Source organism: Salmo salar, chromosome 01, assembly GCF_965601325.2.
Source record: "Salmo salar chromosome 01, fSalSal1, whole genome shotgun sequence".
In the NCBI taxonomy this organism is placed as follows: Eukaryota; Metazoa; Chordata; class Actinopteri; order Salmoniformes; family Salmonidae; genus Salmo; species Salmo salar.
The window spans coordinates 73,829,096-73,853,805 of record NC_138291.1 but is presented as its reverse complement, the minus strand read 5'-3'; the positions used below and the strand labels follow the sequence as shown (position 1 = coordinate 73,853,805).

General features: G+C 43.5%; 1 protein-coding gene across 5 annotated transcripts; it reads left to right on the top strand.

The window, feature by feature from the left end:
• Positions 1-2,335: 2,335 nt before the first annotated feature.
• Positions 2,336-24,291, top strand: LOC100380671 (atlastin-2). 5 transcript variants are annotated; one of them, XM_014205955.3, is made up of 15 exons: positions 2,336-2,500; positions 8,240-8,607; positions 17,462-17,605; positions 17,774-17,878; positions 18,059-18,109; positions 18,222-18,278; positions 18,387-18,479; positions 18,947-19,085; positions 19,286-19,413; positions 19,529-19,585; positions 19,705-19,776; positions 19,848-20,279; positions 22,430-22,444; positions 22,575-22,824; positions 23,074-24,291. In XM_014205955.3, exons 1-14 carry the CDS (start codon positions 2,422-2,424, stop codon positions 22,683-22,685), a joined length of 1,851 nt encoding a protein of 616 aa, XP_014061430.3. In that variant the 5' UTR covers positions 2,336-2,421; the 3' UTR covers positions 22,686-22,824; positions 23,074-24,291. The 5 variants fall into 5 exon arrangements, with proteins under 5 accessions (XP_014061430.3, XP_082832639.1, XP_082832638.1 ...); XM_082976516.1 differs by lacking the exons at positions 22,430-22,444; positions 22,575-22,824 and adding an exon at positions 7,112-7,206 and having other exon boundaries at positions 2,391-2,500; XM_082976513.1 differs by lacking the exons at positions 22,430-22,444; positions 22,575-22,824 and having other exon boundaries at positions 2,341-2,500; positions 8,246-8,607.
• The last annotated feature ends 419 nt before the right edge of the window (positions 24,292-24,710 follow it).

Genomic DNA, 24,710 nt, shown 5'->3' with positions numbered 1-24,710 from the left:
ATATATATATATATATATATATATATATATATATATATATATATATATATATATATATATATATATATATATAAATACACACACTACCGTTCAGAAATTTGGGGTCACTTAGAAATGTCCTTGTTTTTGAAAGAAAAGCTAATTTTTTGTCCATGAAAATAACATAAAATTGATCAGCAAGTGTAGACATGTTGTGTAGACATTGTTAATGTTGTAAATGACTATTGTAGCTGGAAACGGCAGATTTTTTTATTGAATATCTACATAGGCATACAGAGGCCCATTATCAGCAACAATTGTTCCAGATACTCAACCAGTTTTATTGCTTCTTTAATCAGAATAACAGTTTTCAGCTGTGCTAACACAATTGCAAAAGGATTTTCTAATGATCAAGTAGCCTTTTAAAATGATAAACTTGGATTAGCTAACACAATGTGCCATTGGAACACAGGAGTGATGGTTGCTAATAATGTGCCTCTGTACGCATACGTAGATATTCCATAGAACATCTTCCGTTTCCAGCTACAATAGTCATTTACAACATTAACAATGTCTACACTGTATTTCTGATCAATTTGATGTTATTTTAATGGACAAAAAATGTGCTTTTCTTTCAAAAACAAGGATATTTCTAAGTGACCCCGCTAATAGCGTTTCAATCGGTGACGTCACTCGCTCTGAGACTTGAAGTAGGGTTGCCCCTTGCGTTGCAAGGGCCGCGGCTTTTGTGGCGCGATGGGTAACGATGCTTCGTGGGGTGTCAGTTGTTGATGTGTGCAAGGGTCCCTGGTTCGAGCCCAGGTTGGGGCGAAGAGAGGGACGGAACCTACACTGTTACATCTTGTTGGAAGAGTGGGGTAACATCTCACAGCAAGAACGGGCAAATCTGGTGCAGTTCGTGAGGAGGAGATGCACTGCAGTACTTAATGCAGCTGGTGGCCACACCAGATTCTGACTGTTACTTTTGATTTTGACCCCCCCCTTTGTTCAGGGACACATTATTCCATTTCTGTTAGTCACATGTCTGTGGAACTTGTTCAGTTTATGTTTCAGCGGTCAGTTGTTGAATCTTGTTATGTTCATACAAATATTTACACATGTTAAGTTTGCTGAAAATAAACGCAGTTGACAGTGAGAGGACGTTTCTTTTTTTTGCTGAGTTTTGTACCAGTCAAAAGTTTGGACACACCTACTCATTCAAGGGATTTTCTTTATTTTTTATTATTTTCCACATTGTAGAATAATAGTGAAGACATCAAAATGATTAAATAACACATGGAATATATTTTGATGTGTTTAACACTTTTTTGGTTATTTCATGATTCCAGGAAGAGCAGCAGCTAATGGGGATGGATCTATAATAAATACAAATATGTGTTATTTCATCGTTTTGATGTCTTCACTATTATTCTACAATATAAAGAAAAACCCTGGAATGAGTAGGCGTGTCAAAACTTTTGACTGGTACTGCACATATTATGGACACAATCTATTTTACAGTAGTTATATTTTGTTTGTTATTACTCCTATCCGTCTGCTACCCTCACAATTGTATTGTTTTTATTTTACGGACAGCCAGGGGCACACTCCAACACTCACAGGATTTTGTGTTTAGAGTCCACAAGAGGCAGTATACTGATATATTGATAGCATTAGTGATGCGCGGGTTGACTCAACCTGCCGCAGGGCGGGCGGGTTTAGGATCATTAAATATTGTGTGGACGAAGGGAAGGTGGGAGGCGGCCGGGTGGCATCCTCCTGGTCCGTGCATTTAAGTTTTTCTTTCGTTATTTTAGGCTATATGGCATTAGTGCATAAAAGCCAATTTCTGCGTGATCTGAAAATGTGGTCAGAGTTTACAATTGTGGAGGCATGCAGAGGCCAAATTGAGCTCCCTACCGCGTCGCCGTGCGCCTCCTGTATTTTGTAACAAAGAGGAGGGCTCTGTATAGCTCCTTAAAATCTGGGTGGTTCGAGTCCTGAATGCTGATTGGCTGAAAGCCGTGGTATATCAGACCGTATACCACCAGTATGACGAAACATTTATTTTTACTGCTCTAATTGCATTGGTAACCAGTTTATAATAGCACTAAGGCAACTCAGGGTTTGTAGTAAATAGCAATATACCACGGTTCCCCTTCTTTAGGGATGTAGTGGAGTAAAAGTATGCCTAGTCAAAATATAAATAGTAAAGTCAAGTACAGATACCCCCCAAAACGACTTAAGTAGTACTTCAAAGTATTTTTACTTAGTTACTTTAAAACACTGATTGGACATCAGCCACTGATGGTGTACTGTACAAGATCTTTCTTAGGACCCAGCAGATAACCATCAGGCAACGTGAACTTCCAAAAAGAAAGCAGCGAAACTGGGTTCTTTGACGTCAGCTACGTGTGACTATTTTAATTTAAACAGGACAAGATGGCGGAGGTGAGATTGAGCGGGCTGAGTAAGAGGAATCATTTCGAACAAAACCACAAAAGACACGTCTTTGACGAAGGTAACGTTTTATATAGCAAGAAAATATGGAGTTGGATATGTGCTTGAGACTGACGAACTGAAATGTACCTCGTTTGGAGTTGTTTCTCCTGAGTGTCGAAACCTCCAGTAGCCAAGCTATGTTTTTACTTTTACAGGACCCGGCCAGTGAAAGGTGTATTGTATTGTGTAGCTTAGCTATTAGCTATGCTAGTTAATTCGTCCCCACTTGTGCAGACCAGCCGTCACTCACCTCACCTGGTCCGTCATTTCAGACTACTCGTGTTGCCCGCTGTTCCGTGGTTCAGCCCCAGACAGTGGGGTACTTTTTGCATTTCATACGAGAGTTGTAATTGACATGCATCTATGGTTGTAGGAACATGTGTTGGCTAAGTAATGTAACGTTATCGAACCAGCTGTCACTAACAGTTTCCTTGCAGTAAGCCCTCTCGAAACCAGTTTCTCCATAGGGTTTTCAGCGGTTAGTTTCGCTGGGTTTCAACGTTTTGTTAACGTCAATCATCACTTGCAAAGCGGTTGTCAAAATAACCTACCCTTATTTTTCATATCAGTAGGATAAAAAATATACAATTCATGTAGCAGATCCATACCCCGTGTGCCTCCAGTTGATGACCTGCACTTCTTCCCCTGTTACGCTTACACAAGCCCCGACTTTCCGACCTGAACATCACTGACTTTTATTTATTTTTTACCAAGTTGTTTTTCTTGAAAATCACCATGACCATCCGATGCAGGTACCATCAGTCTAGTATAATAAAAAAGCACAAACGGATCGATTTTGTGATCATAGCTTGAGTTTTGAAATATGATCTGAGAAGAACGATATTGTCAGGCCAGGCATATAGCCAATATGCTGTGGTAACGTATTAGGCCTGCATACTGCACATAACTGAGCTGTTTTAATTAGATTAATGTTAAAATTGAAGACCTGTTTTCAAAAAAATATATAAATATTTTTGGGGGAATGGTAGATCTCTATTTGCTTTATGACTGCAAAAGTCCTCTTTACACAGGTTGGTGACCACTTGTCTGAAGGCTTGTTTATGTCATACTCGAGGCACTGTTTGTTCAGATAGGAGAGGAAGGGTAGTGCCTGTTGCGCACCGCAACATCGCCCACCTCGCCCTAGAGTCAAAATGTTTACACTATTTAAATGTAATTGTTTAAAACCTGGATGTTTTTATTGAGGTATGTCGTACTGTGTTCCGACCACAGGCATGTTAATATGATTATTTGAACACTTCCTCATACCATTGACACCAGTATTTCTCATGTTCTCAACTTTCTTTCATTGTCCAGCAGCCAAAGACACACTCCTAGTCATATGGTAGTTGCATCTTTAGATCTTCCCATTTTTTTACATTTAGAAAGGATATTTTCATCTCTCATGAAACAGCATGCAGTTGTGGTGCGCATTGGAGAACGATGTTTTCCAGGCAGTTGCATTTTGGAACCTTCACGTTTAGCCAGCCGTGTGCATTGCTGCCCTTATAATGTACAAAAATAAATAAAAAATCAGCAAAATGTTCTGATCTGTTGCATCAGCCTCATTGCTTTTAAAAATATATATTTTTTGTATACTGTGGTTGTATTAATTTGGGATCTATCCTCCCGCAACTGTCCCAGAGTCTGTTTGGAATATTTGTCGGTCTTTACTATTAGCCTACTTCAAAGCTGTGATGCCTGTGAGAATGACCCGATCACGTGACTGGCATTGGCTAATAAGAATTGAGATCTGAGAGAGCATAATGCTGCTTTTAGACGAGGGCCGCAAAAACGTCCTACCAGTCGACATAACAGGACAAGAAAGATGGTGATGGCAAGACAGCACGACGCTATGCGCTGCTATAGTGATTTCAGTAAACATCCAGTAGAAAACAACGCTACTGCAAAAGTTGAAATATTTTAACTCTGGCGGCAAGTCCCAACTACCGTGGCGTCTGACTGCATTTACTGCCAGCCTCAACGACGTTTACTGTTTACTCTAATTGAAAACAATTACATCCCTCTTCAAGCTAGCTTGGCACAACAAGCTTTCTTTTCTTGCTAGCTAACATTCTCTTGTTAACCCTGCTGTTTGGGATATTAAAAGTGGGGTGTTATTAGTTTGAACTCGTTTTTGATTTAGACAACCAGGCCATAAGTTATTTGTGTAAAGTTAGGGACCCTCTGGCTTTTTCTTTGAATCTAATGTTCCCCTCTTGAAATAGCCAGTGGCGACTTTAGTCTTCTTGCAGTGTAACTGAAACCTAGTTCAACTAGGCCTAATGTTAACTGGTCACCAAAGTAGGCTTAATATATAGAAAAGGAAAATCTTTGCTCCTCTGGTTTTGCATTGCTATTCTGTGTCCTTGCGTCAGATTCCTTGATTGAAGCAAGGAGAAAACACCAGATGCGTTTTCTCTCCCCCTCAGGTGTAACGGCTGTCATCAACTCTATTGTAACGTGATAGATGTGTAGCCTTAGCTACATTTTCTCAGCTGTTCTAATCTATTGGTTACACATGGGCAAAATTCCTTTCAACCTTAGCTAACATCTTTCTCACAGAACAGCAGTCACAATCTGGCACAATTATTTGTGTACCAATGTTGATGTGTACAGAAATCAGTCAGCAGGAAAATTGAAGATTCTGAAGATAACACAGGTTATTTTTGACATTTCAGTAATATGTGTCTCTTAAATCCTTTAGCTTTGTGACATGCCACTTGTATAAGTGCAAAATACAGCTGGCTTTGTTTGTGGCAATAGTTAACTCACTGGGGATGCACTTCGTCCTTGGGTTACAGGAGCTTCATTTTATAAGCTGTGCGTACGTATAAAATATACCCCAAAATGTGTGTGCGCCAGTTTTCACGCAAAAGTTGGCATTTATAACAATTTAACTTGACGTAAGAATGTGCTCACCTCACCGCAAACTTTAGACCATGCGTATGCACATCTGCTAGTGGTTGAAATATTGTATTGCGTGTTGGAAAGTAAGTATTTTGTGCAAATGGGGGATATGATAGATTATTCATTAAAAAAATCAAACAAGAATGCAGATGAGCATTTACCCTCTTTGACTCCGGTCCAGAGAGGGAGTTGGCACCAGTCCGCAGTGTCTCCAAAAAGGATAGTGGGACTGGGGTTTTGCTTTGTATGAAATGTTCCTTTCCTCTGATGAAAATTCCCACATAGACACGTGGCTAAGTGTTGTCGTGGCTTCTCAAGGCTTCAGATGTAGTAAAGGGGAGCGGGAGAGCTGTTTCAGATACTGAGCTGAAATGTAGACCTCCATACATGGCCTGCCAATAGACCCTGATCAGGGCTGATGTGATGCAACAGGAGAAAACTGTGGAAAGATAAAAGTAATGATAAGCCTGCACATTTTTGGATACGTCTCAGTTTGCTCAAAGCTAGAGGGATTGGACTGTGTATTAGCCTAACCTCTAGCTTCCCTCAGCAGCACTCGCAGTAAATGGTTTCTTCCCATCAGCCCTATAGGAATGCTCAGCAGCCCAGTCCCTGTAGTGTATGTTTTGTCTCTCGTTTGGCTCCTATAACAGCATTGGCACTTAATTCTGCTGACTACAGCTACTTATTCCACTGCCTTAATGGACGCGTAGAGGGCCCTAGTCCTTGGTCATGACTCGGTTACATTACTCGAGTCATTGGACGAAGGCGTCTTCTTTAGGGGGGGGGGAGTTTTTGTTAAGAGCTGCGCCGCTCGGTCTAAACATTAACACACATCACTTGGTACGGTTTTGGAAGCATAATAACCATCTTTCATATCGGTGAGAAATAATGTTAAGGTTAAATTGATAACTTTATAGGGTTAGCGTACCCACATGGCCATATTTCCATGTTACAGTGCTTGTTTAGGGAAAACAGCCAGGTAGTCCACCGATTTTCCTTCTATCTGCTTTTCTGAACACCTGTGTGTAAACGGAAGACGGACACCACAGACGTGTGGTCACTGAAAAATACTTTTGGCTGCATCTGCTAAAACTACTTTTAATTTGTGAAATAATTTTGTTGTGGTATGAGTGTAGAGATTTGTTTCTAGAACCTTGACGTTTTAGATGGTGTATTTGGCTGTTTTGTCTTCCATAGCCAATTCACCTTTTAAACAGAATATGTAAGGTCCTTGGACTAAGGAGTAACGTTAGGGGCCTTTAGTCCAATATTGGGCTAAGAGGGGTGTATGTTTGGGTTATCCTTTTATGCTGGACTGACGCGGGACGTTAAGTACCGTCATTTTATATGTGAATAAAGTTCAGAGCAGTCTGGCAACAAGTTAAATGGCTTTACCTGATTCTCCCAGCGACCCTTCCATTTCTCATCCTGACCCTCTATCATGCTACTCCGCACATGTTGCAGGTGATTATTAATCAGACTGGTGTAAATTGCTTGTCTGCCCATGTGTGGAAATACTGAGGTGTCAGGAGCTGGGGCTTTTGTCCTGACTTGTTTGTATATAAATTCAGCTTTACTGTCACTGAGGCTAAAAAACCAACTCTGTGATGGATGTCTGTCTAGCTGTAGAATACATTCATAAACCACTGTTAGTCTCTGGCTTACTGTTTGGTGTGATTTTAGTGTTTGACTTGTCCTCTTTTTTTTTTTTGTACAGCGTTGTTTATCTAGCGGTCTCAAACCTACAGTGAATGCTGTCTGTTGGCAGACGAGACAGTCAGTACACCAGAATCAGCAGGATGCCTCTTCGGTGTAAGCTCTGCTCCGCAGAATGCTGTCCTGTTCTCTCATACCTTCTGTTCGGCAACCCCTCTCCTGGCATCAGCCATAGTTCCCAGTCAGCCCACTGCTGTTCGGCAAAGAACAGCCCAGCACCCAGCGTTCAAACCTGCCTTACACCAAATCCTCACTCTGAGCTTTGGATGGGGTTGTTATTAGGTATGATGGCTGTTCTTCGACGTGTTCAAATCACACACGTCTTGTAAGACTGTCAGCTCTGAGGAAAATGTCAATGGGCAGATTGCCGTTTTCCTTGGAGTCTTGCTTGGTGTTTCTGGTATGTTGTGAACCATACTTTCCAAAGGTCTCCTTGAAACACAACCAGTTTTTTGTTGTTGTCTAATTGCGATGGCAGTTGTAGGATGCTTGTTTGCATGAGCACTAGCAGTCATACCAGTTCCCAGGGTGTTGGTTTAGGCGTTTGTCTACTGTGATAAAGTGACGTCTGATGTAGAGCGATTCTCACACGTTTCTAGAAAGGGAATGCCTTCATTAGACACCCTTTCTGGGAAATATTAAAAAGTAAAACTGAAAGTTGTTTGAAATGCTTTCCTTTTGTGACATTGATCTCCCTGAGGTTATAGCCTTGATACATAAAATATACTGCGTAGTGTAGGTGCTATAGACACTGGGCCAAGTATGACCATATTAAGGCCTAGTACATTCATCTCACAATACCACTGGCTTTTGTCCCCCTTTCGCCAATACGTTTCCTAATACCCAAGTGTGTGCAGTGCAGGCCTGTGGCAATGTACTGGCAGCATGCAACAAATACCATGGCCAGGAATTGTCATGGAATGTTCAATAATGTGGAAAATGTCTTAGGGTGATTGAAGTTCAGATGCTGGAATCCTCTAAGATAAGACTAACGACTAATTTGTTTTGAGAGGACACCGACTACAGTTCTCTCTAAAACCTTTCCTTGTGATGTTTAAACTACACCATGTGCACTGTTGCCCTCTCCCTGCTCTTAACAGCATGAAACCTGTGTGTCCTGTTCTGTCAGGTGCAGGTGTGGTGGAGGATGTTCCTCTGTCCCTGCCAGATCGGAGGCCTCGTCCCAGGATAGCGCCTCGGGTAGAGGCTGACAGCGAGACAGATGAGTGGGAACAGGCCCCAGAGCTGAGTCATGTTAGGGAGCAGCCAATTGAAGAGGAGCCTGTGGTGGGGTTGGAGGAGAAGGCTCGGCCCATCCAGATAGTCCTGGCCCACGAGGACGACCACAAATTTGAGCTGGACACGGAGGCCCTGGAGAAGCTCCTACTGCAGGAGGATGTCAGAGACCTCAATGTGGTGGTGGTGTCTGTCGCCGGGGCCTTCCGCAAGGGCAAGTCCTTCCTGCTGGACTTCATGCTCCGATACATGCTCAACCAGGTAAAACCAGGTTCACACTTATACCTACAGTACATACAATTCACTGTGTTATATAGAATACTGATATTTCTCTGACTGTGACCTGACCTGGAAAAAAAACTCTGGCCCTACTTCTAGATTAGGCTAAATAAACTCAGGGCCCTAAATGGAGTCGTTCATCACGCAGATCCGGTTGAAGATTTTGTTAAGCAAGAACCAATTTAACAACTTTGTCGATGCTGCCAGCAAGTGCTTTTAACCACAGTTCACAGCAAAAAGACAATCTATTTTCAAGTCATTAACATAACCCTGAGGGTAGTGTGAATTAAAAGGTGTTATGTAACGCTGCAACCTTTTTCAGGGTCATCTCTTGGGTTGTCGGTTCAATACCAACATTTGTAAAGAAGTTTGGAGATCCTGAATTAACCCTTTATTAGAGTCCTGTATTCCCAGATTAATGAGACACTTACACACCTTATTGTCTGCTGCACATAATGTCCATCTAGGGGTTTATAAAACCGCTGTAACAGGAAGTCAGCTAATGGCTCTACATAGATATTATTCAAAAAATGTTCCATTGGGATACATTTAGTGGTGTGAAATTCCTTCAGGCTCTTTACTTCCCCCAAAATACATCTTCCATTCCTAGACTGCTAGATTATCGCTATCTTCATGTCATTTCACACACATTTTTATATATATATATATATAGTGTGTGTGGACACCTCTTTTTAAATTAGTTGGTTCGGCTATTTCAGCCACATGCGTTGCTATCAAATGTATTTATATACCCCTTCTTACATCAGCTGATATCTCAAAGTGCTGTACAGAAACCCAGCCTAAAACCCCAAACAGCAAGCAATGCAGGTGTAGAAGCACGGTGGCTAGGAAAAACTCCCTAGAAAGGCCAAAACCTAGGAAGAAACCTAGAGCGGAACCAGGTTATGAGGGGTGGCCAGTCCTCTTCTGGCTGTGCCTGGTGGAGATTATAACAGCACATGGCCAAGATGTTCATAAATGACCAGCATGGTCAAATAATAATCATAGTAGTTGTCAAGGGTGCAACAAGTCAGTAACACAAGAGTAAGTGTCAGTTGGCTTTTTCCACAGCCGATCTTTGAGAGTATCTCTACCGCTCCTGCTGTCTCTAGAGAGTTGAAAAAAGCAGGTCTGGGACAGGTAGCACGTCCGGTGAACAGGTCAGGGTTCCATAGCTGCAGGCAGAACAGTTGGAACTGGAGCAGCAGCACGGCCAGGTGAACTGGGGACAGCATGGAGTCATCAAGCCAGGTAGTCCTGAGGCATGGTCCTAGGGCTCAGGTCCTCCGAGAGAGAATTAGAGAGAGCATATTTAAATTCACACAGGACACCGGATAAGACAAGAGAAATACTCCAGATGTAACAGACTGACCCTAGCCCCCCGACACATAAACTACTGCAGCATAAATACTGGAGGCTGAGACAGGAGGGATCAGAAGACACTGTGGCCCCATCCGATGATACCCCCGGACAGGGCCAAACAGGCAGGATATAACCCCACCCACTTTGCCAAAGCACAGCCCCCACACCACTAGAGGGATGTCTCCAACCACCAACTTACCGTCCTAAGACAAGGCCAAGTATAGCCCAAAGATCTCCGCCACGGCACTGCTAGAGTTGCCCCGGTCAACTGGAAGTGCTGTTATTGTGAAGTGGAAACATTTAGGAGCAACAACGGCTCAGCCGCAAAGTGGCAGACCACCGACTGCTGAAGTGCATAGCCCGTAAAAATCGGTTGTCCTCGGTTGCAGCACTGACTACAGAGTTCCAAACTGCCTCTGGAAGCAACTTCAGCACAATAACTTTGTCGGGAGCTTCATGAAATGGGGATTCCATGGCCGAGCAGCCGCACACAAGTTTAAAATCACCATGCACAATGCCAAGCTCCAGCTGGAGTGGTGTAACGCTCCCTGCCAGTGGACTCTGTAGCAGTGGAAGCGCCTTCTCTGGTTTGATGAATCACTCTTCATCTGGCAGTCCGACGGACAAATCTGGGTTTGGCGGATGCCAGGAGAATGCTGCCTGACTGCGTAGTGCCAACTGTAAAGTTTGGAGGAGGAATAATGGTCCGGGGCTGTTTAAAAAAAAAAAAAAATGTATGTGTATATATTGTGGCAAAGAAGGGGGTCGAGTGATAAATGGTGGATATGTGAGGGCAGAACTAATAAACGGGCTCTGCCCGATCACTAAAATGGCCACCCCGATCAGAACTACAGATCACAAAATGGCCGACGGCCAAAACTACAATTCCCAGGAGCAAGGGGAACCCTCAGAAGGTGGAGCCGACCCACAGATAAAGGGTCAAGAAAAACCAGGAAGGGAGAGAGGGCGGGAAGGATCTATGAACCATAGAGAAAGAGACAATCTACATTGGCTGGTTTTACCGTGTACGAGCTGGACTGTTTTGGATTTACCTGTTGGCGTTTAGACCTGGACCTACCGAGAACCAGATTTGTGTACCGAACCCTGCTATCCTTGACCTTACCTGCGGCCTGGGTGGACCAGGACAGCGAAACAAACACACAGGTACTGTCATGTTCGAAATAACTTTCATTCTGGGCTGACTTTGGTGACAGTTTCCCACTTAATTTGTGACAAACGCTCCTAACTTTGAAGAGGTTTGCCACAATATATGGATGGTTTGGGCTAGGCCCCTTAGTTTCAGTGAAGGGATATCTTAACACTACAGAATACAATGCCATTCTAGATTATTCCGTGCTTCCAACTTTATGGCAACCATTTGGGAAGGCACTTCCCTCTTGCAGCATGACAATGCCCCTGTGCACAAACCCCATCGAACACCTTTTGGATGAATTGGAACGCTGACTACAAGCCAAGCTTAATCGCCCAGTATCTGTGCCCGACCTCACTAATGCTCTTGTGGCTGAATGAAAGTCTCCGTAGCAATGTTCCAACATCTAGTGGAAAGCCTTCCCAGAAAAGTGGAGGCTGTTATTGCAGCAAAGGGAGGACCAACTCCATATTAATGCCCATGATTTTGGAATGAGATGTTTGATAAGCAGGTGTCCACATACTTTTGGTCATGTAGTGTATGTCAGGAAACTTGGGAAAGGGATATCATTATATTCTGCTCTTTTAAATAGTTTTTTTTCAGACTCCAGTCACCAAGTCAGACTGTTCTCACCAAGTCTAGGTCCAAAATGCTCCTTATCAGCTTCTACCCCTAAGCCTACTGAAAAATGAATAAAATGGACTATTTTTAATAGATTTTCTCCCCCCCCCCTGTTTTTACGCTGCTGCTAATCACTGTTTATTAGCTCTCAATTTACACCTACCAACATGTACAAATGATCTTGACTAACCAGTACCCCCGCACATTGACGCGGTATCGGTCAATGATTTGATTTGAACCTGCCTCACACTCAATGTCACTGTAGACTGCTGCTAGATTCCCTGCCTACCTGGGTCTGTTAATCTCAAGTCTGAGACACTGAATGAGCTGAGGACAGAAGTAAAGTCTGACAAAATGGCTCGCAGTGATTGCTTATTGTTTCTTTGAGACGACGATGCACTCAATCTCATCCAGGGTCAGGTTTTCAGGATTGCTCTGTGTTGCACTAGTTCCAGTCCAGAATGAACCGAAAGAACTGCAGAGATCGTTGAGTATCCGCCATGTTATTCTCCAGCAGGTTATAACCTGTAGATTAATCATTTAATTTCCTCCTGGTGTCTGCACATCTGTGCTCTTTTTATGGCCTAGAATTTGAACACTCCATTCCAGTCACGTTGCCTGCTGGAGAGAGTCTGCTCTTCCGTGTGTGTGGCAGTTAGATTGACTGACTGGACTGGTTGACATCCACAGAGGGAGGAGACCGAGAGACAATAGAACTAAAGCTTGTTATCTAAAGTCTGCTCTTGCACGCACTAATATTCTTGTTTAATTGCACTGTCGGATTTCTTTTTAACCCTCGTCAATTTCTGTGGTCCTGTGGAAATCACGGGGGGGCACACAATGCAAATAGTCTGGTTGCCATTTGATTACCTGTTCAGGAGTCTTATGGCTTGGGGGTGGAAACTGTTGAGAAGCCTTTTTGTCCTTGACTTGGCACTGCGGTACCGCTTGCCATGCGGTAGTAGAGAACAGTCTGACTGGGGTGGCTGCGGTCTTTGACAATTTCTAGGCCCTTCCTCTGACACAGCCTGGTGTGGAGGTCCTGGATGGCAGGCAGCTTAGCCAGTGATGTACTGGGCCGTACGCACTACCCTCTGTAGTGCCTTGCGGTCAGAGGCCGAGCAATTGCCTTACCAGGCAGTGATGCAACCAGTCAGGATGCTCTCGATGTTGCAGCTGTAGGACCTTTTGAGGATCTCAGGACCCATGCCAAATCTTTTCAGTCTCCTGAGGGGGAATAGGTTTTGTCGTGCCCTCTTCACGACTGTGTTGGTGTGTTTGGACCATTCTAGTTTGTTGATGTGGACACCGAGGAACTTTAAGCTCTCAACCTGCTCCACTACAGCCCTGTCGATGAGACTGGGGCTGTGCTCGGTCCTCCTTTTCCTGTAGTCCACAGTCATCTCCTTAGTCTTGGTTACGTTGAGGGATAGGTTGTTATTCTGGTACCACACGGCCAGGTCTCTGACCTCCTCCCTATAGTCTCGTCATTGTCTGTGATCAGGCCTACCACTGTGTCGTCTGCAAACTTGATGGTGTTGGAGCGGTGCCTGGCCATGCAGTCGTGGGGTGAACAGGGAGTACAGGAGGGGACTGAGCACGCACCCCTGTGGGGCTCCAGTGTTGAGGATCAGCGTGGCAGCTGTGTTGCTACCTACCCTCACCACCTGGGGGTGGCCCGTCAGGAAGTCCAGGATCCTGTTGCAGAGGGAGGTGTTTAGTCCCATGATCCTTAGCTTAGTGATGAGCTTCTAATTAGCATAATACAAAAATAAGTTGAACCTAGTTTTTTTTTTAAATTGCATGGGTGCCCACAAGCTGCACAACTTGTCTGAAAGTAGCCTAGTACCAGTTATAAAAAAAAATATGGAAGCGTGTGTGTTTTCCTGATCTTTCATATCTGACGATATTTATAACTAAACCAAGATGGTTAATCTGTGTTTACAGTGGGAGCAAATTAAACATAGTGGGCAGAACAAGCAAGGTGGGCCGAGCACGAGCTAGCGAAATCCTATTGGCGCATTGTATGTATTTCCGTTAAGGAACTCCACTTCTGAAGTGTGCGTGTGCACAAATTCAATTTGACCTTGCACTCCTAAACAGGTTTTAAAATTTTTTTAAAAATAATTTGTTTAACTTTGGCGACGCGTCAAGTCTATAAAACTTAGTGCATTGCATTTTTGGGAACATAAAAATGTATTGATCAGATGAGAAAATTAGCAGAATGTCGGCCTTTCACGTAGTTCCATTCTCTCCCAATACCTGTGACTGGATTTTCCTCTTATTACCATATTTGGTGGCGAGAATACAGTGCCTTCCATCTATTCATTCCCCTTGGCTTTTTTTCGTATTTTGTTGCATTACAACCTGTAATTTTATGGTAGGATTTTATGTAATGGACATACACAATAGTCCAAATTGGTGAAATGCAATAAAATTGTTTTAAAGGTGAGGAGATTGTTAAATAAGATCTGGTGCAACCAATTACCTTCAGCAGTCACATAATTAGTTAGATTGCACACGGGTCACATGGTCGGTCACATGCTCTCTCTCTCAGCAAAAAAAGAAACGACCCTGTCTTTAAAATAATTTGTAAAAATCTAAATATCTTCATTGTAAAGGGTTTAAACACTGCCCATGCTTGTTCAATGAACCATAAACAATTAATGAACATGCACCTGTGGAACGGTCATTAAGACCCTAACAGCTTACAGACGGTAGGCAATTAAGGTCAGTTATGAAAACTTAGGACACTGAAGAGGCCTTTCTACTGACTCTGACCAAACACCAAAATAAATGTGGTACCCTTCCTGCAGGCTGATCCTGACATGACCCTCCAGCATGACAATGCCACCACGCACAGAACGAGCAGTATGGCTGATTTCCTGCAAGAAAGGAATGTCAATGTTCTGCCATGGCCAGCGAAGAGCCCGGATCTCAATCCCATTGAGCACCTCTGGGACCTGTTTGAATCGAAGGGTGAGGGCTAGAGCCATTTCCCCCCCAGAAATGTCCGGGAACTTGCAGGTTCCTTGGTGGAAGAGTGGGGTAACATCTCACAGCAAGAACTGGCAAATCTGGTGCAGTCCATGAGGAGATGCACTGCAGTACTTAATGCAGCTCGTGGCCACACCAGAAACCGATTGACCCCCCCCCCCCCCTTGTTCAGGGACACATTATTCCATTTCTGTTAGTCACATGTCTGTGGAACTTGTTCAGTTTGTCTGTTGAATCTTATGTTCATACAAATATTTACACATGTTAAGTTTGAAAATAAACACAGTTGGCAGTGAGGATGTTTTCTTTTTTGAGTTCATGTGTATATATCTCTGTTCTGAAAGGCCCCAGAGTCTGCAACACCACTAAGCAAGGCGCATCACCAAGCAAGCAGCACCATGAAGACCAAGGAGCTCTCCAAACAGGTCAGGGACCAAGTTGTGGAGAAGTACAGATCAGGGTTGGGTTATTAAAATATATCTGAAACTTTGAACAGCCCACGGAGATAACCAAAGATAACCCTGAAGGAGCTGCAAAGCTCCACAGCGGAGATTGAAGTATCTGTCCACTTTAAGCCGCACACGCCACATAGCTGGGCTTTACGGAAGAGTGGCCAGAAAAAAAAACATTGCTTAAAGAAGAAAAAAATAAGCAAACATGTTTGGTGTTTGCTAAACGGCATGTGGGAGACTCCCCAAACACATGGAAGAAGGTACTCGGGGTCAGATGAGACTAAAATTTAGCTTTTTGGCCATCAAGGAAAACACTCTGGCACAAACCCAACACCTCTCATCACCCCGAGAGCACCATCCCCACAGTGACGGGTGGTGGCAGCATCATGCTGTGGGGATGTTTTTCATCGGCAGGGACTGGGAATCTGGTAAGGAATTATGGATGGCACTAAATACAGGGAAATTCTTGAGGGAAACCTGTTTCAGTTTTCCTGAGACTGGGACGGAGGTTCACCTTCCAGCAGGACAATGACCCTAAGCATAGTGCTAAAGCATCACTCGAGTGGTTTAAGGGAAAACATTTAAATGTCTAGGAATGGTCTAGTCAAAGCCCAGACCTCAATCCAATTTGAGAATCTGTGGTATGATACAAAGATTGCTGTACACCAGCGGAACCCATCCAACTTGAAGGAGCTGGAGCATTTTTGCCTTGAATGGGCAAAAATCCCAGTGGCTAGATGTACGAAGCTTATAGAGACATACCCCCAAGAGACTTGCAGCTGTAATTGCTGCAAAAGTTGGCTCTACAAAGTATTGACTTTGGGGGGGGGGTGAATAGTTATACACGCTCAAGTTTTCTGTTCCTCTTATTTCTTGTTTGTCACCCCCAAAAAATAATTTGCGTAAATCAAATGATACAAACCCCCCCAAAAAATCTATTTTAATTCCAGGTTGTAAGGCAACAAAATAGGAAAAATGCCGAGGGGGGTGAATACTTTCGCAAGCAACTGTAGATTTCAAACGGATGCTTTAGCATTATAGCCCTGTGACATGGCTGGGTTACCCCTTCTGTCTATGGTATACATCTCAGATATAGTACAGACACTTCAAAACAAACTTCCTTTAGAATATACATTTTTACTTATGTTTTTTTTGTGCATGAATCTGTTTATTCAGTGCGTTTTTATGTGCTAATAGCAGTGAGGCCAAATGTTTAATCAAATAATTGTATGCATTTTCTATCTACTTAAAGGGGTCCTAAAATTCCAAACCGTTTGTCTAAATGTTCCTTGGTATGACCATCTTAACAATTCCATTAGTTAGCTTAGAAGGGGAAACACTGGGCCGCATACTCTTGTCGTACCAAGGAGCTACAGTTTTGCATAATTAGTTACTTTCAGTCAAATCACATTGTAGGCTACTACACCTGCAACATTGCATTACTCTTCCATTTTCTACAGGGATTTGTCGGCACTTGTAGAGTAACTCGCACACTTCTAATGGCCTTGTTTTCATAACAGCCTTCAGACTTAAGCTTTATTTTTTTGGACCAGGGGGTTCAAATTAATTCCATGGAAGGCCTAGTGTCGTAATTTTTTAAAATGAAGACCTAGACAACCAGGTCAAAACAAATGTTATCACATGCGCCAAATACAATCGGTGTAGACCATACTGTGAAATGCTTACATACCAGCCCTTAACCAGCAATGCATTTTTTTAAGAAAATACCTTAAGTAAGAATAACAAATAAAGAGCAGCATTAAATGACAATAGCGGGTCTATATTCACGGGGGTACCGGTACAGAGTCAATGTGCGTGGGCACAGGTGTCGAGGTAATGTACATGTAGGTAGTTATTAAAGAGAAGGTGAGGGGAGTTCTTTGATAATTAGTCACCTTAATTCATAAGTCAATTACAAGGGATGAGTGTGAACCATCACACTCAGTCCTCCGTGGAATGGGTTTGACATGTGGCCTAGACTGAACGGAGTTTGACATGTTGCATTTGGCACAGGCTGTTCTGTAAAATTAGCCCGATATCTCAGGCGGACTAGTACTAAGGATGATACTACAGTGATCTCCGGTGGTGGTAATTTGCAAATGCATGTACTAAATTTTTATTTTTATTTTATAACTGTAGGGCTTTTACCACATTACCTACATGAGACACACACACACACACACTTGCCCACAGAAATCAATAACTTAGTTTAGGTTTTCTATACCTATGACTCTGTTTTCTTGTCCTCTCACAGCAGCAGGAGCAGTCAGACTCGTGGGTGGGGGGTGATGATGATCCTCTGACAGGGTTCAGCTGGAGAGGAGGCTGTGAGAGGGAGACCACAGGGATCCAGGTCTGGAGTCAGGTGTTTGTGGTCAACAAGCCAGATGGGAGCAAGGTGAACCTTACTCTGACACACAACCATTGAAATTGAGAGGAACTGTCTTAATATGTTTATGATCTTATGTCCATCTCTGCAACTCATATTGGCTGTACTTTCGTTAAGTGGATTTCCATCATGTCTTGATCAACTAAAGGTGACTTGCAGTATCCTAACCCTCGACAGGTTGCTGTTCTGTTAGTGGACACACAGGGAGCCTTTGACAGCCAGTCCACCATAAAGGACTGTGCAACAGTTTTTGCCCTGAGCACCATGACCAGCTCTCTACAGGTGAGTCTATGGGTTGGACCTGCCTGTGACTGAGTTATTAGTATTTTACTGATCATGTACACAGAGTGCATACATATTGTGCCAGTTGAGTTCCTAGTTCGTTGCTGATTTGAAATTGTATGTTGTCAAGAACTGGCTTACGTACAAAGGATATTTCACGGTATTATTGTGTGTTTTCAGGTGTATAACCTGTCTCAGAATATTCAGGAGGATGACCTTCAGCATCTCCAGGTATGTTCGTCAGTCCTCCTCACCTTAATAAGAACGTTACACATTTTAGTGTTTGAAAACAATCTTGGGGCTATGATGACTAACATCCATTGTCTTTACTCCGTATGTTTAGCTCTTCACAGAATACGGCCGGCTTGCTTTGGAGGAAATCTATCTAAAACCCTTTCAGGTATGTTACTGTTCTGAAAATTGATATTCTTTCTTCAATATACTCAACAGTTTTGACGAGCACATTTGTCCATTCTGAGCACTGATTCTCAGTAACCCTGTGTTCCAGTCACTCATGTTCCTGATCAGAGACTGGAGCTATCCATACGAACACAACTATGGACTGGAGGGAGGGAACCGCTTTCTAGAGAAGAGGCTGCAGGTAGGTCTGGAGGAGAGAATGAGGCCCGTGAAGGGTAATTCTAAAATGGGCTTCTCCAAATTTAAACATGGTGTCTAGTCCAGTGTGGCTTTTCAGGAGAGGAATTTCCACTACAGTTCTGAACAAAATTAGTTTGAATTCAAAATCTTGGATGAATTGTAATGAGTAATTTTGTTCAGTTTAGCTCTGAATGGAAGGAGACTTGCAGTATCACTTCTTAGAGGAGGATCTGGAAGTGTAGATATCATACCACTCACTGTATGCCATGTGTTGGGTAGCATGTAACAGCTGCGCCGTCTTACTGGGTTGCATGTAACAGCTGAGCCGCGTGTATGGAAGCGTTGACTTGTGTTATGTTGGGTATCATGTTCCAATTGGGCCAACGGCCGCTTGTGGGGTAACATTGGACAAAAGACCAGTGTCTTTCTTGGATATTATGTAACAGCTGTGTCGCTTTGTTTCTGCAGGTGAAACAGAACCAGCACGAGGAGCTGCAGACCGTGAGGAAACATATCCACTCCTGCTTCTCCAACATCGGTTGCTTCCTACTGCCCCACCCTGGCCTCAAGGTGGCCACTAACCCCATGTTTGACGGAAGATTAAAAGGTGAGGCCTTGCACTACGGAGAATTATCCTTTCCACCCCCTGACCCCCGTCCATATGACACTAACCCCATCCACCCGACATTATCCCATCCTCAGTGACTCCCTGACCCTTTTCTGAAATACTGAAGTGGAGAGGAAGCTTAGTTAACCCCGGGATGGAGACAGCTCTGGGCTTTACAATGCTTCTGACTGTTTGTGTAGACATTGATGGTGACTTCAAGGAGGCGCTGGGCAATCTGGTGCCTTTACTGCTGGCTCCTGAGAACCTGGTGGAGAAAGAGATTGGAGGGGCGAAAGTGACCTGCAGAGATCTAGTGGAGTATTTTAAGGCGAGTAAGCGCTCTGCCTCTCCCATGGCAACCCGAATACTGGAAATGCCTGAAAGTGTTCTAAAAATGTCTTCTCTTTACAACGGAAATTAATTTCTCTACATTTACTTCCCAGGCCTATATAAAGATCTATCAAGGGGAGGAGCTTCCTCATCCCAAGTCAATGTTACAGGTCTGTATTGGTTTGCTCAACATTGATGTTAATAGTTTTGAGCAAGCCTGTGGAGTCTCTTATTCCGCTCAAACCCTCCCGAGTTTGACTGTGCTCATATTTTCTTCCATGTTACCTAGGCAACGGCTGAAGCCAACAACCTTACAGCGGTTGCTGGAGCAAAAGACATGTACAGCAAAAGCATGGAAATGGTAGGTTTGTTCATCCCTAGTTTGTCAGTGTAATTTTGTTTGGTTTCTGAACTGTGGTGTTTCGCTGGTAGGTGTGTGGAGGGGACAAGCCCTACATCGCCCCTGCAGACCTGGAACGTTGCCACGAGGAGGTCAAGGAGTGCTCGTTGCGTCAGTTCCGCTCCGTGAAGAAGATGGGCGGAGAGGACTTCTGCAAGAAATACCAGGAGCAGCTAGAGGGTGAGCTGGATGAGGCGTACTCCAACTTCCACAAGCACAACGAGGGCAAGAACATCTTCTACGCCGCACGCACGCCCGCAACGCTGTTCGTCGTCATGTTCGCCACCTACATCGTCTCAGGGCTGACCGGCTTCATCGGAATGAACACTATTGCCATGCTGGCCGACCTGGTCATGGGCGTGGCCCTCATGATGCTCTGCATGTGGGCCTATGTAAAATACTCAGGGGAGTTCAGAGATGTGGGCACCATCATAGACCTGTTGGCAGAGACACTCTGGGAACAGGTGGGTGTTTTCATGTTAAAGATAGAAGTATGGATAAGTGAATTAGAGTACTGTAAGTGTTTTTGTTTAAGATGAGTGACTTTCCAGAATTCCTCGTTGTCTCCCCTGTCTGTGACATTGATTCCCTTCCCTCAGATTCCAGATTTCTAGGGGCCCTCTAGTTCCTCATTAGCCCCGAACTCTATCTAGCTAACAAAATGGCTACATGGACTATCTGAGTTGACCCTTATATTTTTTTGTTGCCCTGTCTCTATTCACACATTCAGGACTCTACGCACGCACACACACACCCATACAATCATATATGCTACTGCATCGCTATCTGTTTAGCCTTGTCACCTTACCCCTATACATATCTACCTCTATCTGTCCAGTATCCCTGCACATCGTAAATATAGAATTGGAACTGACCCTGTGTGCAGTCGGAAAGTATTCAGACCCCTTCACTTTTTCCAGATTTTGTTACAATACAGCCTAATTATAAAATCGATTAAGATAAATTAAAAAATCCTCATCAATTACAAACAATACCCCCATAATGACAAAGCAAAAATGGGTTTAGAAGTTTTTGCAAATGTATTAAACATAAGTATTCAGACCCTTTGCTATGAGACTTGAAATTGAGCTCAGGTGAATCCTGTTTCTATTGATCATCCTTGATGTTTCTACAACTTGATTGGAGTCCACTTGTGGTAAATTCAATTGATTGGACATGATTTGGAAAGGGGCACACCTGTCTATATAAGGTCCCACAGTTGACAGTGCATGTCAGCGCAAAAACCAAGCCATAAGGTTGGTGAAATTGTCCATAGAGCTCTGAGACAGGATTGTGTCGAGGCACAGATCTAAAACATTGCAGCATTGAAGGTCCCTAAGAACACAGTGGCCTCCATCATTCTTAAATGGAAGAAGTTTGGAACCACCAAGACTCTTCTTAGAGCTGGCCGCCCAGCCAAACTGAGCAATCGGGGGAGAAGGGCCTTGGTCAGGGAAGTGACCAAGAACACAATGGTCACTCTGACAGAGCTCAAGAGTTCCTATGTGGAGACGGTTGTTCTTCTGGAAGTTTTTCCTGTCTCTGCAGCACTCCAACAATCAGGCCTTTTAGAGTGGCCAGACGGAAGCCACTCCTGAGTAAAAGGCACATGACAGCCTGCTTGGAGTTTGCCAAAAGGCACCTAAAGGACTTTGACCATGAGAAACAAGATTCTCTGGTCTGATGAAACCAAGATTGAACTCTTTGCCCTTAATGCTAAGCGTCACGTCTCAAGGAAACCAGGCACTGCTCATCACATGGCCAATACCATCCCTACAGGGAACTGTGGTGGCAGCATCATGCTGTGGGGATGTTTTTCAGCGGCAGGGACTGGGAGACTAGTCAGGATCAAGGGAAAAATGAACAGAGCAAAGTACAGCAAGTTCCTTGATGAAAACCTGCTCAGGACCTCAGACTGGAGCGACGGTTCACCTTCCAACAGGACAATGAACCTAAGCACACAGCCAACGCAGGAGTGGCTTCAGGGCAAGTTTCTGAATGTCCTTGAGTGGCCCAGCCAGAACCGGACTTGAATCTGATCTAACATCTCTGGAAGGAACTGAAAGCAGCTGTGCACCCATCCAACCTGACAGAGCTTGATAGGATCTGCAGAGAAGGGGAGACACTCTCCAAATACAGGTGTACTAAGCTTGAAGCATCATACCCAAGAAGACTCAAGGCTGTAATTGCTGCCAACAGTGCTTCAACAAAGTACTTAAGTAAATGTGATTCTAATTTTTTTAATACATTTGCTAAAAATTCTAAACCTGTTTTTGCCTTGTCATTATGGGGTACCGTGTGTAGATTGTGGGGGGGACAATTTAATCAATTTTAGAATAAGGCTATATCGTAACAAAATCTGTGAAAAAATGGGGTCAATATACTTTATGGCTTACTAGTTTTTATTAACTTATTTTATTTTTTTACCTTTGGTTACTGCATTGTTGGGTTTAGAGCTTGCAAGAAAGGCATTTAAGTATACTTGTGAATGTGACGTTAACTGTCTTTCTTTACTATCCAATCAGCCTTCAGCCTGCCCTTTCTCTGTCCAATCAGCTGGTGATCTGTTTGTCTTTAATCTGATCTTGCTCTCCCTCTCCTCTCTGCCTCACAGAGGACTTCCAGAAAGGTGAGAGGTGGAGGTTTACCTTCCTGCCCATGTTCCTGGTGCAGTTCAGTGTACTCTTTGTCTTTGGTTGTTTGGGTGTCTCTCTGCTGACGTTGCTCTTCTCTGCTAATTCCTCACCTCCCGTCTCCAGGTGCTTTCCAAACTCTTCGAGTCGGCCAAGAGTCGAATCACATGGAGCTTTTTCCTACCAGCATCACAGAGAAAGAGACTATCCTCAAACAACAATGACAAGACTGACTAACTAGCCTTTCTGGCTAGCTGCTTGGCTCTTTATTTCCAAATGCATCTGCATTCTGCTCTTGTCATTCCTTGTGGCCTATGGGGCTGGTCTTAATTATAGGGATGCTGTCTGCCTGGTTCACCCTACATGTAGAGCGCAGGTTGGCACTCTACCTACTCTTCTGATTGTAAATACAGCATAAATCATCTTGACACTTCATAGATATTTTTTCAGTTGCCATGATCTGAGTTACATTGAATTCTTGTTTTAAACGATCATTGTTTTCGGTCTGCATGTTGGACAGTAAATATTTTTTCACTCCTTTCTTTCGATCCCTTTGTCCTTATTGTCATGTTCTTTTCTATTGATTTTGATTCAGTCATGTCCCCCTGTGCTCTCTCCTCTCCAGGTGTTGAAGCCTCTGAGTGAGCAATATATGGAGGATAACGTTAGACAGACTGTGGTCAACTCCATCAGAGCCAGTCTGACAGAACAGGTCACGCAGCACGCCAAGTCACACTGACCCCCCCCGCCATCCGCTCACCCACTCAGTGTGCTAAGCCCTAGAACTGTGCAAACCAAAGTATACCCACCCCCGTCTGCTGTAGTGTCCTGTTACTGCTGGCTTCTCTATCAGATCCCTTCTGTTGGGAGGTGGACAATCAGTGAGTTAAGTGGAGTTGCCAGTCTTCTCCTGCCTTTACCAAAATTGGACCCATTTCTCGAATGTGCCATTTTGTAGATGCAACCCCACCCACACCCAGGATTTTAAATGATGAAGAGTTGTCAGTTTTGCTGGCCCGGTTTTAGTTTCTAATACTGTCATTAAACAGATTGCAGTTGCTTGGGTTTCAAGGGAAATTCAGGGAAATGCAGCTCTGACGCTGTGCCTTTGGAAGCAAGCTGAACTATCTGCATGGTCATATACTGTAGCCAGTCTGTTCCTCCCCATCTTCTGTTATTTTTTGGTTTTTAACTGTGGTGGATTTAGGAAGCATTTGAGCCTCATTGTTTAAGGTACTGAACTTGCTTTAGCGTCTACCTACCAGTATTAACCACTGCATGGTATTAGGTCAACATAGCATAGCGCTAGAATAGGTCCTAGAGTTAAAGCTATTGGTTAGTGGGGAAATATTCAGACCATTTAACTTGTTTTTCTTAAACCCACAAGTATAGTGGGAGTGATCAAAGGTATTGCAAATCTAGCATGTTTTTCTCTTAATACAGCACTGATCATTTATGCCAACACCTTAGTACCAATTCCATCCACAACTGTCTCGCCTAGGAACGTGCCAGTGCAGTCTTGTTTTACAAATAAGGCATGATGTATATGACACATTGAAACTTTGTATACATTTTATAGTGTTATGGCTTTTTTGGGGGGATTGGCCTAAGTGATTTGTTATGGAATGTTTTGTGATTGGTCTTACATGTAAAATTGCGCATTTTCTTTCTACTATACCAGTATGTAAACAAACTCGAGGCTAGAGCACTTCAATTCCACCTTGGACAACGCTTTCAGGAATTTGAGTGGGCCGAATGTCTTTTTGCATTTTAATTTTACTGTAATTTATTTTTCAATAATGAGTACATTGACCTTAATGATTAAAATCAATAATTTACTGTTCATGACTCCTTTTTGTTTATTGGAACAAAGGCTAAATTCACAGCATTCCAGTTGATGTCAATACAGTAAGTAGAAAGCCAAGGAAGTTCAACACCAAAGTGAGGTTTGCTATCGTAGAGCTTTGTTTTTGACCTACCTTCCACCCAGTTTACACTGGTTTCATTGATAAGTAAACTAGGCAAATCAGTTAACAAATTCTTATTTACAATGAAGGCCTAGCCCAGCCAAACCCTAACCCGGATGACGCTGGGATAATTGTGCGCCACCCTATGGAACTCCACTCACGGCCGGTTGTGATAGACCCTGGTTTGATTCCAGGCAGTAGTGATGCCTCTAGCACAGATGCAGTGCCTTGGAACCCAAAGTTATGGTTTGTCTTTTGGTTGGCGATAGACCCCACAATTCAATCCACTGTCCCT

Coding starts and splice junctions, on each gene's coding strand:
- LOC100380671 (XM_014205955.3), top strand. CDS start 2,422: ATGGCGGAGGTGAGATTGAGCGGGCTGAGTAAGAGGAATCATTTCGAA. Junction 8,608..17,461: donor TCCGATACATGCTCAACCAG/GTAAAACCAGGT, acceptor GTCCTCTCACAG/CAGCAGGAGCAGTCAGACTC. Junction 19,777..19,847: donor ACAGCAAAAGCATGGAAATG/GTAGGTTTGTTC, acceptor TTTCGCTGGTAG/GTGTGTGGAGGGGACAAGCC.